The sequence below is a fragment of the Anastrepha obliqua genome, chromosome 5 (assembly GCF_027943255.1).
Source record: "Anastrepha obliqua isolate idAnaObli1 chromosome 5, idAnaObli1_1.0, whole genome shotgun sequence".
In the NCBI taxonomy this organism is placed as follows: Eukaryota; Metazoa; Arthropoda; class Insecta; order Diptera; family Tephritidae; genus Anastrepha; species Anastrepha obliqua.
This window is the reverse complement of record NC_072896.1, coordinates 23,430,545-23,449,058: the sequence shown is the minus strand read 5'-3', so window position 1 is coordinate 23,449,058 and position 18,514 is coordinate 23,430,545. Positions and strand designations below refer to the sequence as shown.

The 18,514-nt window shown below is 37.5% G+C and overlaps 1 protein-coding gene across 2 annotated transcripts; it reads right to left on the bottom strand.

The window, feature by feature from the left end:
• Positions 1-17: 17 nt before the first annotated feature.
• Positions 18-17,599, bottom strand: LOC129247727 (sarcoplasmic calcium-binding protein, alpha chain). Of its 2 annotated transcripts, none has more exons than XM_054886998.1 (6): positions 17,547-17,599; positions 17,157-17,261; positions 4,921-5,087; positions 4,767-4,847; positions 774-926; positions 18-640 (listed from the first exon to the last, which is right to left on the bottom strand). In XM_054886998.1, exons 2-6 carry the CDS (start codon positions 17,206-17,208, stop codon positions 524-526), a joined length of 570 nt encoding a protein of 189 aa, XP_054742973.1. In that variant the 5' UTR covers positions 17,209-17,261; positions 17,547-17,599; the 3' UTR covers positions 18-523. The 2 variants fall into 2 exon arrangements, with proteins under 2 accessions (XP_054742973.1, XP_054742974.1); XM_054886999.1 differs by having other exon boundaries at positions 17,526-17,548.
• Positions 17,600-18,514: the final 915 nt, after the last annotated feature.

The following is an 18,514-nucleotide window of genomic DNA, read 5'->3' as shown; positions in this document are numbered from 1 at the left end:
CACTTACATGTGAAGTGTGTGCCGTTATTGATACAAACATTTAATAAATTTTATATAAAATACATAGTAATGTGTGCTAATAATGTTAAAATATATGTATATTATATACGTGTATATATGTATATTTTATTTATTTATTTATTTTTTTGCGATAAATATTCTTTCTTTTTCATAAATGTATATTCTGTATAGAAAGTCCTTAAATATTTCATTTCATTATTATTTTTAAGATTAAGAGAGAGAGACATATGTCAAGGTTTTCTTTTCATTTATGGGAGAGCAAAAAAAAATTAGATTTTAATGCTTTCCATATATACATATATTGTATTGTTTTTAACGATTCTACATACTTTTCGGTGTGCGTGGGTACATAACGTAAATTCACTTTTTGCCATAGTTAATTAAATATTTAGATACAATGTAAAAGTGATTATGAATGACACTTAAATGACAATAGTTGAACAACAGCGAAGACAATCAAAAAAATATATTTTTTTAGTTATTTATTTAAGTAGTTGTTTGTTTATAAGGGCCCGAACAAGTTAACAGCTGGATGGTTGTCGGCAGTGTTGCCCAAGAATTGAGCATACAGTTCCTTGTAACGGTCCAATGACAGGCCACCGCGTTTCCTATCATCGTCCTATTGTAATTAATTAATAAAATTAGTTAGTTTTTTTTTATATTTAAAAAAATGTATCTTAATAAAATTTGTTTTTTTTGTACATTTAATAAAAAAAAATTTAAAGTTAAGAAATATGAGTTGCAAAACTTACATTTAGTAAAGACTCGAATGCTTTATCGATTGGGGCAACGTCATCGATAGCTATTCTGGTAATGCAGTTGTAACGGTATTCTTCAACACCCACAATACCGTCGCTATTGATGTCAAGGATTTTGAAATTGGCTTCAATAAATGCCCTCATTGCCTTTTATGGGAATATTGAAGTAAATAGTATATATAAATATGTAAATTAGTGTATAAAAATGTGCATATATAGTTAAATGAAGCTATACATAACTACCCAGCCGGAAATATTAACGGTGGAAAGAATGCTTTCAGTGATTTCTATATAAATATTGCAACTACTTGAATGAAGTTGGCAGAATGTGCCATGAAGTATTTTAAGTCATATACAAGGTGAAGTCCAAAGTAAACAAGACCGGCGTCATAAGAATGCTTTTGATAGCGCCATCTTTTTAATGAGTTAGTGCATTGGATTAGATCCCTACCTGACTTCTAGTGAAAGCTTGGTGACATTCGGCTCTGTAAAAGCGAAGTTATTGCGCCTAAAGTGTCAGTATGTTTGTGTCATCGGTACAAAAATGAGTTTCGAACAAAGAGCTAATATCAAATTTTGTTTTAAAATCGGTAAAACGTTTACCGAAACATTTGAATTGATGTAAAAAGTTTATGGCGATGATTTTATAGCTCGAGCCAGAGTTCATGAGTGGTTTACACGTTTCAGAGATGGTTGGGAGGACATAAATGACAATGAACGTACGGGCCGACCAAAATCAATAATCACCGAAAACTCCGTCGAAATTGTTTGTAAATTTATCAAGAATGAACCGAAATCGATTGAATATCTCCAAAATATCGATTTATCGCATTTTAACTGGCTTACGAAAGGTCGGTGCACGTTTCGTTCCGCACAAGTTAACTGAGGACCAAAAATTGCTTAGAATTTAATATTCGAAAGGCCTAATTAAAGAGGCGAGCAAAAACGGGAACTTTCTTTACAACATTGTAACTGGTGATGAAACGTGGTGTTTCCGACATGAACTTGAAAATAAGCGTCAAAGTGCCGAATGGAAGGCCACACCCAAAAAAACGCGTTAGGAGAAGTCAAAAATCAAGTCGATGCTCATTTGATTTTATGATTCCAAGGGAATTGTCCAGAAGAAGTTCGTGTCAACAGGCCAAACCGTCAATGTAATTTTCTATCTTGGCGTTTTGAAGCGTTTGTTACATCGCATTCGTCCGATTCGCCCTGAATACCGCTTATTGCATGGTAATGCACCATCTCATCGATCCACTCTTGTGACTGATTTTTTGACTAGAAATCGCATTTGAACCATTAATCACTCACCGTATTCGCCTGATATGGCTCCCTGTGATTTCTACCTATTCGGAAAATTGCATTTGGCCATGAAAGGAAAACGTTTTGTGTCCGTAGAGGCCATCCAAAAGGCTTGTACCGACATCCTGCAGGACATTCCAATCAATGACCTGAAACACTCTTTCGAAAAGCTTTTAGGTCACGCAAAACAGTGTATTGAGGCCAGATAAATAAACTCGAAGTTATCAGAACAAAGCTCCTGTCATTTCTATTTTAGCTCAGTCTTGTTTATTTTGGACTTCACTTGTATTGCCAACATCTGTGAAGAAATCAGCTGCCATTTTGCAGATTTGACATCCAATTAATATATTTTTGGTGACGCTTACATTGGCAAATCTTTGATAATTTTAGTTTTCCAAACGGTGCATTTCCCTTCTTTGCAAGAAAGGATACACGCAAAATTTCCCCGTCCTTCTTTCAAGAACGCGGGCACAACGTACTAGCTCGTTTGACAACGACATGTCAAAATGACGATAACACAACATGACAATAGCCACACTTAAAATATTGCCATCGCATTTAATCAAATTTGTCAGTTATTATAAAAAGAACAATTGAGTGTCGAGATTTTGAGTACAGGCAACATCAATACAGCAAAAACAACAATGGTGTGTATTTTCTTGCTGCTAGAATTTCTTAAACAACAACAATGTAAAAGGTAAACATAGTTTGACAGTTCAGAGAACGAAACAACAACAGAATTCAAAAAAGGCAAATCAGCTGCTCTATTGCTGCCATTTTATTGATGTGACTTGCGTGACATATAGCCAAGCTGTCATTTAACAAACCACCAAACTAGCAAGATCAAAGTGAATAATTTTAGTATTAGACTGCCATATATGTACAATGTACTCTCTCTTCACGGATACCTCTCTTAAGCGGGCACCTCCCACAAGCGGACTTTTTTCAGTACATTCAGCAAATCGGTAAGCGTTTTTTAATTTTTTTCTCTTGTGCGGATAACGCTCCCATAACATATTATTCACTTTTTTTACACCTTTCCCACAAGCGGACATATTTTTCAGTTCCTATTCAAGGTATGTACACAGTGTACCTTAGGTCAAACTTTTTCTCCAAAATGTGGAGGCGTTTTTTTTTTTGTTATCGCTAAAATTTTATTTAAAAATCATAGAATTATGATGAGAAGTTTGTGGAATTTTTCAAATTTTAGCCAAAAGTTTGAAATTTGGATTTATTTGATTTTTTGAGAGACAATAAGCTATACTTAAAACAAAAATAATGAGCACTCAAAAAAGAAAAGCAAAATAGTCGTAACTACTCCAAATTTTGATGTGCTATCGCTTTGCCGCGGGCTATATTTACATCGATGCATTCCTCTTAACAAATCAGCCAATTTGACAAGCAGAGAAAAATTTGCGAGTTCTAGTTTTCTCAACTGCTTACATGATCTATGGCATGGCATCGGTAGCAAACTTCATAAGAAAACTTTAATAGTAACTTGAGTGCATAAGGTGGCGCAATAATAATAATCAATCAATTCTGCTTTTGAGTAACCAATTACAAAAATGGTTTTAGAGTGGTGGAAATCTTTATCTTGACCTTGATTGACGTACGACGTCATTTACAAAAATTATAAATTTTCCGATAGGGTGATTAATTTTGTGCCACCTTGGACTTAATAACCTTACACAATACAAGGCGGCTTCGATTTGCCACTTCTCGGCTTGCTATCTACGGGTTCTGCTCACTTGAGGAAAAATGTGCATGTGAAAGCAACAACTTATCGCGCTGAAATCTGGACACTGAAATTTAATCATATAAACCAGTTATTGCGATTTGAAAGAACCTATCGCATTGAAAACCTTATTGGTGGTGAAAATGTAATACGTTTTATTAAAGCGCAGCGAATTAGATGGATTGGACACATCATAAGAATGCCCAACGAAATAATCCAAAAAGGGTGTTTACTTTGCGTCCCATTGGAGGAAGAAAGAGAAGCCGACAAAGAAAGAGATGGCTTGATGACGTATGCAATTGGAGAAATGAGGGGAGAGAGAGATTGAATTGGAGGAGGATTAATGATGAGCTATGGTCCTCCACAGACTGCGAGGCTAAGAGAGAGAGAGAGAGAGAGAGAGAGAGAGAGAGAGAGAGAAAACAACAAAGTTATCTAGCAAGATTCACCGCTAGCGAATATGGCTATGCCTCATAAAGCTGGAACAACTCACTATTTTCAAAGCTGCCAACTCTCTTCCAAGAGAGTTTCATTATATCGCGTTCATACAGAGACTTTTTATGCTTCAACTTTCTGAATTCTCTTTTAATGTTCCCGTCGTTTTCACACACCTTGCAATTGCTAGCTTTTAGTCTATAGTTACATACAACAGTGAAAAGAATGAGAACACAAAGGGTGTTGACAGCGTACGAGCATCACAAATAACGAGTTGAAGCGTCAAATGTATCCCTGTGTGAAACCGGTTTCACTAACATTCATTAAGTGCTGACAAATCAAGTACTAAATTTTGGCAGCTCTTTTCCAGTGCTACCAACATACATATATTTATACCAGTTGGTTCATCTATTCGACACTTGCTAAGGCTGGACAAATCGAAGAGGCCTATAATTTACTACTAGCAACAGAACACAATTTCCAGCTGGATAAGCAGTTAAGCGCATACTACTTACCTGGGGGAATTCTTCGTATTTCTTGCCTACGCAAGTTTTTCGCACGGCTTCCTTGAATTCAGCATTAGAAATTTTACCGTCCTAATACATCAAATAAAGAAATTATTTTTAGCTTCATTTTCGTCAAATCCAATCTAACGTATTTTATATTTACTTTATCATCATCAGCGATTTCTGAGATTTCATCCCATAAGTTCTTCATAAGTTTTTGATATTCTGCAATGCGGGCAGCACTGCAGTCGCCTTTGCCCTCCACAACGCATGCCCGTACAGCCATGCACTGGAAGTCATTTTGATCCAGGTAGCCATTGTTGTCGATATCTAATATGGAAAAATATGTTGAAAATTAAATACTTACTGGATGAAAATGATTAATGAAATTAATATTCAGGCACTGTAGTTTACTCTGAATATTTCGGGTGACATTTTATAAATTTTACACTATCCAATTCAGCGAAAATACATAATATATGCCGTGTCTTTTAGAAATTAAATTTTTGGTAGTAAAAATAATTAACATTTTTCATTATTGGCTCTCCTAACTATTAGGAGGTTGAATTAGATTTAAAGGTGACACACAGATGGCGCTATTTATCACTTTATCGCGTTGGCAATACTGAATATATATTCATGACATGGCGAAACAATCACGGGGGATCGTTACCGACTGCAATTGATGCGTTTAATCCGGGCATTGAAAGAAAAACGGCCGGAAACGGTAAAAAGGCACGACAAGGTTATTTTGCAACATGACAACGCTCGGCCGCATGTTGCTCAACCTGTCAAAAAATACCTTGGAACGCTTGGCTGGGAAGTGTTACCCCACCCGCCGTATAGTCCAGACATAGCTCCCTCCGATTATCATTTGTTCCGGCATATGAGTCTCGATTTGGCGGACCAGCGGTTCTCCTCGTACGAGGCTACCAAAATATGGGTTGAGTCATGGATAGCCAAGCAGCGGCCAGAATTTTGGAGGAACGGCATACGGAAATTGCCCGAAAGATGGGCGAAAGTTGTAGCTAGCGATGGCCAATACTTCGAATAAAATATTTTGTACCGTTTTTTCACAATAAAGCCCCAAATCTTCGAAAAAAACCTTTAAAACTAATTCAACCTCCCAATATTAAAACTATATTATGTAATTTCACATATAAAAAAATTCTCTTATCAACTTTTCTAACTCTCGGTTGGATTAACTGTCAAACCAGCTGTAAAAAATCTTGATCGACACTCATCAATCATGATTTCCAAGAAGAGATCTATGAAGTTGGCATAGTGGCGAAGCAATATGCCACTCACTCCTTCAAAATTCGCCTTTTTTGTAGATAGTAAAATGCATAACTATCAATCTGATATATCTAACGAGCCTCGAAGATCTCTAGAATCTTTTTAATAGCGTTGCATCAGTCTGTTCTAGGCCTGTAGTCATAGAATTCCGGGAAATGAGTAGCATATGAGGGCGTGAGGAAACAGTCAGAGCATACAAGCTCACTAGGTTTTCAATTTACGCAAGTTAAGGAGAATTCTAGAGCTGTAACTAAAGAATGTAATCCAATCTGAACACCTACAGGGTGTCACCAACACTCAATGAATGGTTTTCAAGGAACCACTTCTTTGAGGTTGTGGTTTATGTTATGCTTGTATGTGTATGTAGGGATAGAAACTGAGGAAATCTTTCGTAGGAACCGCAGTGATCTTCTATGGCCACAATCTGAACTGTTTTTTAAAAGGACACAAATCTGTTTAGATTAGCATTTGGCACTCGGATCATCTGAAGAAATGTGCTTGCCAATTAGCAGCTTAGGTTGAATGGCTTGACTCCTAGTAACTAATGTTTGCATTAAGTACCAGCAAACTAGTTTGAAAAACGTGTTACAGAACTGTCCGACCGAAACCACTTCATATTTCTGGCTCTATCTCACAAATCTCTATCTCTCAAACGATTCGAGTGCTTAGGGCGAATATCAAGCTTTAAGTACACGAATCGTTAATGGATTGCTCCTATAACACGGTCCTTCATGAAACTACAAAAAAGTCTTACAGCGGCAAATCACAGCTCCGAGGCGTCAAATTGACAATCGCTGATAACACGATTTCCGAGCTTGGCGCGGTGTGTTGCATGATGCGCTATTCTTCTGCTGAAATGTCTTCAGCTTCTGACCACAAATTCTGTCTGACCAAAAATTCTGTAATCAAATGCCTTCAATTTTCGTCCCCAAAAAGTTGTTTACCATGCCTCTACAGCATTCACAGTTAACCAAAATAGCGATTCTCGTCGCACTTTCAAAGAAAAGTGGACCAATGATGCCACGAGTTCAAAATTCGCACCAAATAGCCATTCTCTGATTATGCTTACGCTTCTCAACGATCACGTGCGGCCTTCCGATCCCCAAATATGTCAGTTTTACTTATGAACATAGCCGGCAAAATTAAAATGCGTTTGATTAGAAAAGATGATTTTTCAAAAAAAGTCGTTGTCCATTTGGAGCTGCTGCTCTAAGGCCAAACTGAGAAAAGTGAACGATGATCGTGTGCCGAATATTAATGCCAGCTCTTTGTGCGAAATTCTCATTAGGCTAGTGCATGAAGTTTTAAATCGTTAAGATTGAGGGCTAAACTGAGTCGCATACTCACGGCTATGGCAACCACATTCTCTGGTGAATGTTGAACACTAGCATGCCAGTCTTTCGAACTTTTTGCAGAAACTTGCAGCAGTCGCGGTGTTTGCCTCATTTCGACCAACATTTCTTTTCAATAAACGCACTGTTTGGACTACACAGTTTGCAATAATTCCCAACGCTGCTCAAGCGTAAAGCAGTTCATTCATTCCGTAGAGATTTGATACTGACTTTCTGTCAATGTTGAAATGACCCTACCGCGCTCGGAATTATAAGTAGAGAGGAAAACTTGGGTGCAAATAACTGGAATCAGAATAGGGTCCTCTATAACCTCATGGCGAGTGAAAGTCGTTGTAGCCTAACCTACCCTAGTATAATACTTTATTTCTGAGCGCCTAATTCTTAAAGTACAGTCATTGAGATTCCTAGAAAACTTTCTTGATATTCGCGAATTATTATTTTTTTAGAACCCTTCACAATATTTCCATTAAATTCTCGGAACTCCTTTTACCAGAGATGTAGAAGAAGTCAATTCATATATACCCGCGTTTTTTTTTTTTTTTTTGGTTTTGACACAATCTCGCTGTCGGTGTTAGGCAGGTTAAACTCCTGCCTATCCAGAATTGACGCCGACATGCACAATATATTTCCGGCATGTGAAGGTATCCCGCAGGTTGTTAGTACCTATTCACATGCCCCCTGGAACCCACTCACATAACACTCCTCTACTTTGGACCCGATCCGTCGAAACAGCATGTTTCTGGGCCCACCGTTAGATGAACTGTTACACCATTAACGACAAGTCCATTCATACTTACGAATTTTTGATTATATCTTAGAATACCAAGCAAACTACTACTTTCGGGCTACAAACTTCTAGCCTGCATTAGTGAAGCAAAGGTTAGGATTATTATTGGATGCCTAGAAAGAGCTCGGCCAATCAATAGTAAGCGTCTAAAGGTGGGTAAGAATTTGGTTCAGAGAAAAACCTTCGATTACTTGTAAATTTCATCATTTCAGCTTTTTGTTATTAAACAGAGATAAAACGAGTATAAATCTGCCGAACAGACAAATCAAAAGATCAAGCTAAGATATTTGAGTATCACAGGAGCACAAGTGACCAGGTGGCCCAAAAGATTTTTTGAATCTCAACAACACGTGAATAACCACCTACACCTAAAGCACTTTCAGGCCACCAATACTAAGCTACTAAGAATCTCTATTATTAATATCCAAGTACCTTCAGGCTACCGAAAGCTAACGATAAATATCCCAGACTGATAAAATATCCCCAAAACTGAAGGATAAGACACCCAGGGCGTCTATTCGCAATATCGAAGGCGCATTCAGACTGCCGAAAGCTAAGGATAAGACCAAAGTCAATATCCAAGGCACATTCATACTTCCGACAACTAAGGATAAGACACCAAGAGCTTCTATTCCCACAACCTAAGACACTTTCAAACACTCTTATGCTAAAATGCCAAAAACCATATTCCTAACAGTCATAAGATTTGCTATAATTTTCTTTAAAAATATTCGTATAGATCCAGCAATAGTCAGTTTTTCATGGAGATGTGTCATATCGTCCTACAGGGATAGTCGGGAGCCTGTCTCAGTAAACAGGCCTATCCGGCGCAGATGCAAACGCAGTCGGTTGCGACCTGTGAATAGTTTTTAATCAAAATAATTGTGAGATTCTCTGAGGCGGGCACGATTGTATCACTTTTAATCAAGGGACCAAGGATAAATAGTCTAATAGTTTACGAATATATTAAATTTTTTTAACTTCTAAAATTCTTTCAACCTTTAAAGGAACTGTATATTTTGGTAAAAGCTTGGGCTTTTTCACAGGGACTGGGACAGTTGTCTGTCTGTCTGCTATTTTACCGTTACTAGCTGTAAATCTAGGTAATTCAAACGAGCACACACACATTAGCACATTTCTATGTTTATATAAATGAGTACTTGCTACACATCCATATGTATTGTATGTGTGTACATATGTATAGAGTGTAAAAGCTTTCGCCCGCCAAAAGTATTTGTAGAACGAACCGCACCAAAAGCTGTCCGACTGCACGCCCAGAAATTTATATGCTCTATTACTTTTGATTAAATTAATTTTAAATACATAATATAAGTTGTATTTATCTATTTCCCAGTGCATAAAAAATCTTAGTGAAACGAATTGTCGTACTTAGTATTAAATATAATATGAGTACATGCACGCACACATACATATGTTTCGGTATAATGTGTGTGTGTGGGGCTTGTATGCAAATAAATGGTTTGCCAATTTATATGGTCACACACATTTCTCAAATTAACTGAGTGTACAAATGGAGGGGTGGACTAAATTGAAAATCTTTCAGTGAGCACAAAAATACGGATCTTATCATATTTAAATAAAATTCTAAAAAATCGAGAAAATAGAGTTTACGTCTCTATGTTTTCTAAAAAAAGTTACAATTCAACATAAATGTATGTGTATAAGTAAGATAATAATAAATCATCTAGATCAAGCAGACAATACAGGCAGCGCATCAAGTTAAGTAAGGTTAAACAGGCTGCACTTCACTTCAAGTATTCACTTGGTGATCCCAAAGACCCACTTCAATGTGCATGAAAAATTTCAATAGTCCTATGACTACATATTCTTAAGGCACCTCGTTCTTTTGGCTTACGAACTTAATTAATTCCTGAAGCGAAACTATCCAGGACAAGAGATGTCCACATTCTTTGAAGTCCAGAGCATTCCCACACAAAAAAGTGTTGAATGTACTCTACGTCTTTCCCATCTTTACAGCTGCTAATTTTTGTTGTTTTAATATCATATATAACAACATTCCTTAAAAATTGTTGGGAAATACTGCTGAATTCACAGTACTTGGCCGAAACCGCCAACAATAACTTTTTTGACACCTCTTGTTAAAAACTCTTTAAATCAAAAGGATCGATAGGCAGAGCTTTTGCTGCCTCTATATGTACTAAATACCGAGTTCAAGTCAGCATTTGCCTTTTTTCTCTATGGGGAGATTCAAAATTGGCGGTTTCAGTGCCCTACTAGTATTCCCATGAGAAACTGTAGATTCTTTTTTAAGGGGGGGGGTAAGGGATAAAAATCGATTTTTTTTTGCATGTTATTGTAGTAAAACATTTCAAAAATACCGTGTTAAAATTTTAAGTCAATCCGAGCAAAACTTTTTAAGTTATAGAGCATAAAGCCGAGCCGCCTCAAACATCTGCCGAGAGGCAGCAGTTGCGCGCGTAGTCCGTTACAAACTTTAAACGCGGTTTTCTCGAACCTTTTTTTTTAAAGTGCGTAGTCATTGGCATTTGAAAACTACTCAACCGATCCTTTTGAAATTTTGCACACATATTTTACATATAAAAAACCTCCTCCCAACGTTTTTTTTCGCCATTTTTTTTTATATTAAGGTGGTTTTACACCTACAAAATGGCGGCATTTTTTCGTCAAAAATCACTTTTTACTTCAAACGACTGCCAAATGGCTGAAAATGAAAATAAATCGTCAAAATAAACGTTGGGGGGAAGTTTAACTCATACTTTAACTAAATTATTCGATTTTTTTGATTTCAGATGATTCTACGCTGAGATATGCTGACTACTGCAAAATGTATTTTTGAAAAGACGTCTACGTAAATGTGCTCTCATTCGCTCATTTTGCAATATTTTTACATGAAAATTTTATCAAATATTCTTGAAATGTTACTTTATAATATGCCACAACTTCTAATAAACTGACTTGAACCGTTTCGCTACAATAAATTCATGCAAAAAGTGTTTTTTTTAGCGTTTATCCTTTACCCTCCCCCTGTTCATTTATTGCTGGCCAAAGAAAATAAAATATTCTTGTACCACAGTGTTCAGATTAGCTCACTTGCGCTAGTCTTCCTCTAGTGTTCTTCTATATGTGGTCTCTGCTTCCTAAGGTTTCGAATAAACATTCTGCATTCGGTGGCCACAGTCACCGTGATGACTGACAAATAATAGAAACAGTTTTTTCTAATAGTGCTCGCCCCTCGACAAGCAATGGTAAGCCTCCGAGAGTATTTTTGCTATGAAAAAGCTCCTCATAAAAACCATTTGCCGTTCGGAGTCGGCTTAAAACTGTGGGTTCATTTGTAGAACAACATTAAGACGCACACCTCAAATAAGAGGAAGAAATGCCAAGATTCTGGCAAACGCTTGCATCAGTATGAGATCATGCTGACCGAAGAGTTGAAGCCGAACGATCATAGACGGCGCCGCGAGTTCTTTAATTGGTTATTAGAAATATTGGCTAAAGAATTCGCAAAAAAATAACTCTTCGGACAATGCAAATTTTTAGCTCAGCAGCAATTTGTGTATGTCAGCAAACAAAATTGCTGTTATTGCAGCGAACACATTTCACAAGTGCTCAAGTATCAATACAGTTACATTGTTTGACTATTTGGTGTGGTTTATGGCATAGTATAATTAGCAAATCTTTATGTCTTTTGAAATGCGGAAGAATACACTGTTGCTGTCAATGGCCTTTGGTATAGAGCGATATTAATGGATTTTCTGTAACCAGAGCTTGACAACATCAATACATCCGAAAGATAGTTCCAACAAGACGGTGCTGCATGTCGCACAAGTGAAGTAATGCTTGATCTCACGGCGAACGTTCATCAATTGGCCGAAAGAATCATGCGACTCACGAGCGCTCGCTTATTTTCCCTGGAGCTACTTCAAATCGTTAATCTACACTATCAAGCCATCTACACTATCAAGCCATCTATTCTAGACGAGCTTGAGACTAACATTCGCAATGCTATTCACGGAATAGGGTCGCATATATTGGACTAGTCGGTTGAAGCATTGCCGTCAGCGCAGCTGAGGCGACTGTATGGATGATGTGTGATTCAATATACATACATACGTTCAACGGCCGCTGCTGCCGAATGGGTTGGTGCGTGACTAACATTCCGAAGTCCACAGACCCGAACCTGGGAGCACAACAGCAATTGATAGGAAAAATTGTTTCTAAGTCGCCTCTCGGCAAAAAATGACAAATATCCGAGTGTATTTCTGCCATGGAGAAGCTCCTCACAAACAACTATCTGCCGTTCGGATTTGGCTTGAAACTATAGGTTCCTTCATTTGTGGAAAAATATTCAGACACACCACAAATTTGAGGATTAGCTCGGCCAAACCCCCCAAAAAGGTGTAAGTTGAGTCACAATAGTAGCAAAATGATTTGGTCAGTTTGGTGTCCATTTAAATGGAGGGCAACTCACCGGAACGAAGGATAACTCTTGCCGTCAGGTGCTACTTTGAGCTAAGTTCACAATTGAGTAGAAAAGTCCTGTCTGGACGAGCGAAAACAACACTCTAAAAGACGCTCATATTCCCGATGTTTCTCTATCGCACTATGACTGTCCAAATAATCAGAAGCAGTCGCTCTTAGAGTTTTCGAGTGGAAAGTACTTCCCAAGATTTTATGTCCTGCTCGCGAAGATGACGGTTACCGCATTTTCGGAGATATTGACATAGTCAAACGAGTCACTCTGCAGCGACTAATGTGGCTAGGTCATGGAAGGAACTGCTCCGGCGAAGAAGGTATTTGATACGGAAATTGGAAAATTGGAAAATGGTCGACAGCGAAGGGGCCGTCCTTGTGTCCGGTGGAAGGACGAAATTGAAAATGACCTGCCTTCTCTCGGCTTAAGAAACTGAAAAAGGTGTGCGGAAAACAGAGACATCTGGCGATACATTCTTCGGCAGGGTGCAACTCGGTAACGGGTTATTAAGGCCAATTCAGTAAGTAAGTAAGCAACTGACCGGAGGTTACCCCTTTTTTTGGACCAAATTGGTTATTAAGTAAGGAAGGTAAGTAAGAAATGTCAGTAAAGTAAGCGGCATAAAACGATGAGTCCCTCCATTAATGGACAAGCATCAAGACGTGCACTATAAATAAAAGGAGGAACTCGGCCAAACACCCGATGGAGGGTTTAAGCGCAACATACACATTGTTTATTGTCATTATTGCTTTCTATATTCACATTGTATAATTACTTTCTATACTTTACAACTTATCCTTTATAATTTAACCTTTAATATCAAATAGTAAATTCCTTTACCATTCAGCTCAAGTAAAATTTCTATATAAATTTCTCACACGACTAAGCATATAATTTACTCTTCTCGAATTCATGTTAAAAGTATTGTGAAGCGAATGTTCCGCAAAACTTAGGAATGTCTTAATTTTTTTTTTAATTTTTTTATACGCATCAAAGCGAATCCGAATTAAATAGTTTGTATAATCGCAAAGTGGCAAGAGCTCGAATAACTAAATAGTATTGAAAATTTATTTACTTCTTATTTACTACTTCCTTGTACTATACGAAAATTTAAATACACAAATTCGTAGCTATTTCGATGAAAATTGCTTACACTAGCGAAGAACATTAATTTCGAATCAATATTTATATCACCACATAAATTTTCGCCAATTCGTTTCAATGTAATTGTACCTGCCGGCATGCGAGTATGCGTACATACATATGTGTGTATGTATGTATGAGCATTTACAGGTGTTAGTAAACGTATTCAGCCTTTGGAACCTAATACTGTACCCTACCATAATAACGAGTAATTAGTGAAAAATGCTGTACTACAGATGTTTAGTAAATAGGAAGTGAAATGCAGCAATGCATGTAAAATTCCCGGGCTAATTCTCGTGTATGCCTTGCAGTAAAAAATTGGCAGTGTCCAATGCCAATACACTCCGTGGCTATCTCGTAACGGTTGCAGAGTGGCCACTCATGCTCACACTCAAGTTGTGACTATCGAAGCTGAGAAATAAGGGCAATCTGCACTTCTCACACCTTGCGATCGCGTCGTCGCAAATCGAAAGCAGCTTCTGACGCAATTAGAGGGGAACACGTTGTAGGTTGTCGAATGCCATAAATCAGAAGATTTTCGACTGGCGAGTATGCCACATGCAACTCTTCACGTGAGAGGCATGAATGATGAAAATTTATTGCACCTACTTGCCTGTACCTGTGCTTTGTTAATGATAATGACAAACTCGAGCCGCTCGGAAACTACAAACATTTGATTTGAAATTGCAGTTTTTTTGCTATTCTTTGGATGTGTAGCAACAGCACACAGACTCCTCTAAATCCAATTTTGTTAAAGATGTTAACTTTGATTTTATATTATACTTATAGATATAATTGGCGCTTACACCCTTTTTGGGTATTTGGCCGAGCTCCTACTCCTATGGAGGAAGTATTAAGCTGACTCCGAATAACAGATATTTTTTATGAGGAGCTTTTTCTTGGTAGAAATATACTCAGAAGTTTGCCATCGCCTACCTACCGGCGTGACCGCTATTAGAAAAATCGTTTTCTATCACTTTGAGTTTCATTCACGAAGATTCGACCCTACGCACTCCCGAATGGTAGTTACGCAGCAACACATTCGGCTAAGGTGGCTTTTTTTTAAACCAGCAGCCTGGTACTATCGCAAAGTCGTGGAGAATTGCTGCCCCCGAGAAGGATGCTGATTGTCCTTCGTTACCAGTCACCATTTTTAACAAAGCTACATATTTTCTCTCACCAAAATAGCGTAGATAAATATCCTTAAAATATCCGCTCTAAAAGGCTCTAGGAGCGATTTCTTGAAATAAATAAGCGCCAGTATCACCTAGCGAGTTTCGTATTTGCTGCGAAAATATTTCATTTAAGCATGCATTCAAAATATCCCGGTTCCAGCGTCACCTAGTAGGTTCAAACAAAGCCATAAATCTCTCAATAACCCACAAAAATTTCATCGCAATTTATTTTTATAAATATAGTGGTTGGCTGTGTAGATGAATTTGATAAATCCAATTACTTAAACGAACTTAATACGCCTTATTTTGATTAAAATACCCGAGAGCGCTGAATTCAGAGAGAACGCGTTCGGGCATGAGAGATTCAGCTTACTGAAGGGTTAGCGGAGACCGCAGTATGTCATATGGTACCCAGTAACAGTTCGCATATTCTCTGTGGCTAAATTAAGAAATTCTTTTTTATGCCTCAATCTGTTCATTCTATTCATTTTATTTGTTTTTAGGATTAACTAACTTAAAGAATATTGGCCGCCGTAGCCGAATGGGTTTGTGCGTGACTGCCATTCGGCTGCTTCGGGTTCGAAACATGTAGCAGTGGGCAGAAAACATCAAATTAAAGCCAAAAGGTTCTTTCTAACAACGATCACCTCTCAGTATGCAATGTCAAACTTCTGAGTGTATTTTTTGCGTAAAAAAGCTCCTCACAAAGAACCATTTGTCATTCGAAGACGGCATAAAACTTTAAGTCTCACTCTTTGTAGAACAACATCAAGCCGTACAACACGAATGGAATAAAGAGCTCGGCCATATACATATATCTGTATAACTTGAGGGGTCCTAATTTTATGCCTCTATTTGTGGCAAGATACACTCTACTTAAAGTATCTCTTGTCTAACCACCTGGTTTATTGAGGTGAGAGCGGATACAGCACAAGTTCGCATAGTGCACAACAAAAATTAAGCAGTCTGATTTTTTACAATCAGTCATGAGGAAGATAAACTATGGTTAGCCTGTATTTCATCTAGAAATTCCCCCAGCAGCTATTTCTCTACCTTACTTGAGCGTTGGGAAAGCTACAGAGGGGTTCCAAAAAACTTAAATTGGAAAACTTAAATTAGATTCAGGTTTATTTGGAGTTTGCACCTCATGGCCTTTTGTGCACTCTATTCATCGCAGTACTTCAGCCAGACCCAGTTCCTCTATTAAACTTGAGATGGAGCTAGGTGGGACTGAGCGTATGTGCCTTTCCTCTGGCTGCAAATGGCCGAGATGTCTCAACCTTCTCCGCACTAGAGCTACGCATTCAAGGAGAAGGTACATTGAAGTCTCCTGGGATTGGTCGCAGAAACGACAAGAATCAGTGGACCATATCCCGATGAAAAGTGAAATAAAAATAAAGATCCCCATTTAGTTTTACGGGCTGATTGTTCCTTGCCGCCATAGATCTCATCGCCTAGACCAGAAAGACCTTATACTCCCAAAGAATATAAAATGACATTATAGAGTCGCATTTGGCTTACGGTCTGTTAAATCGTTCACGTCGTGGCTCTTGTGTTCTCGTACCCACCCTATGACAACCCTATGCTTGACTCGCAGGGAATTTCAAATACCATTTGTAGAGTCGCATTTCGCTGAGAGTTCATTTATTTGTTCCTGTCATGGCCCTTATGTTCCCGTATGCAGTCTAAGAAGGTCGTATGCTTAACACCCAAGGAATTTAGAATATGAATGAAGAGTCCTATTTCGCTCCCGGTCCGCCTATTCATTCACGTCATGGCACCTATGCTTTCGTAGCCATCCTGGGAAGGTCGAATGGTTGATTCACAGGTCGTTGCTGAATATTACTCCAACGCTCTACTCCATCTCGTTATTACCAACAACGGCGGAAAGGCGAGCAATTAGTTTTTTTTTTTTTTTTGTAAATTGATTACTTTTAAATATAACTTTTACCAATTCCGAATTATCAAAAAAGTAATGCAGCGTCGGGCAATTGCCACTTTCTAGGACAAAATGCATCAGTTGTTCATAGCGAAAAACGCGAGAACGCGAACTAGTGCTGATTTTAAAGACACTAAATGCGTACCAGTGCGCAATTACCTAGTATATTTTTGTCATCAGGGCACTAACTATGTGTATATTTATACATATGTACATATGTATGAACTTACCATACATATACCGAACAACAAAGTCAACACGGTTATCCCAGGAGTATGCCATTTTGTGATTTTTGTCGTTGTTTTTTGTTTTTTTTTTTTTAAATCACACACAATCTAAAATGAGTAGCAACAGAATATAAAATTATTTTTCATTAACAATGATTATTAACACTGAAAATTTGAAAACACAAATATTGAAAATTATTTAAATTTTTTTTCAGTTTTTTTTTCTTTATTTAATTTGCATGCATTTCACTCAAATACTTAAAAATTTATATTCAAAATCAATTGCAATTCAAAGTAATTCAATAAACTTTATTCAAGAAAATTTGCAATAAAATTATATTATCTCCTTTTGTTTCAAATTAATTAATTCACTTTTTTATTCTCGCGCTCTACCTGAGTGCCGTTTCGCTTCTGATCGACTGAATGTATGGTGACTATCAAGTGAGCTTCAAAGTATGAACAACAATACGAATTTTCCTAAGGTACATTTTAATACAACATTAAAACATTTTAGCTGATGGGAATGCATAGAAACAACAAATTCACAAAATGTTTGTAAACATTCGATTGGTGTTGTTGCCATTGTAGTATTGTAGCCAATTGTTACATTTACATATGACTGCCCCACACTAAATACACCCGAATGTGGCTAGAGACTCAGATGTCGAGATTCAGGGTCGTGTGTGGCAGTGGTGTACTTCTGTTGCTGTTGTTGTTGGTATGTTGCCTGTTTCGTTGAGCGAAGCTGCTGTGTGTCTGGTCAGCCGGCCAAATAAATTTGCGCAAAAATGCAAAACAAACAAACAAACGATGTATGTATGTATGTATTTATGTATGGGTGCGGATTTCTTAACGAATGTTTCCCATTCTAACAGCGATACCTGTATGCACACGTGCACTTGTTTGTACATACGGATGTGTGCCTTTTAACATTTGGGAAATTTTATCGAGACACTGTTAAGATGCAAACTTGAATATGAAGGTTGGTTGTTGCTGTATTTTTATTCCTTTTTTTTTGTACGAAGACATTGAACACATGTGTAACTGCAACGTTAAATATTGCAACAACAACAAAAAAGTTATAAAAAAACTTTTATAAAAACCACCTGCCAAATATGCAGCATATTCATATTTATTCGCTCAATAATTCTCACAGCACATACCTCCACATGCATAGGTACATACATAAACTTGTGTGTGTGCGTGTGCCAGGGTGTATATTGGCTTTGACGGAAACGGAAAAGAAACGTGCCAATAGTTTTTCCGCTAATATGGCTCAATAACTTTGTGAACATAATTTTCACTAAGGCGAACACTTGAATTCACAAAAATTATTTTATAACATATTTTCTGCCACACAC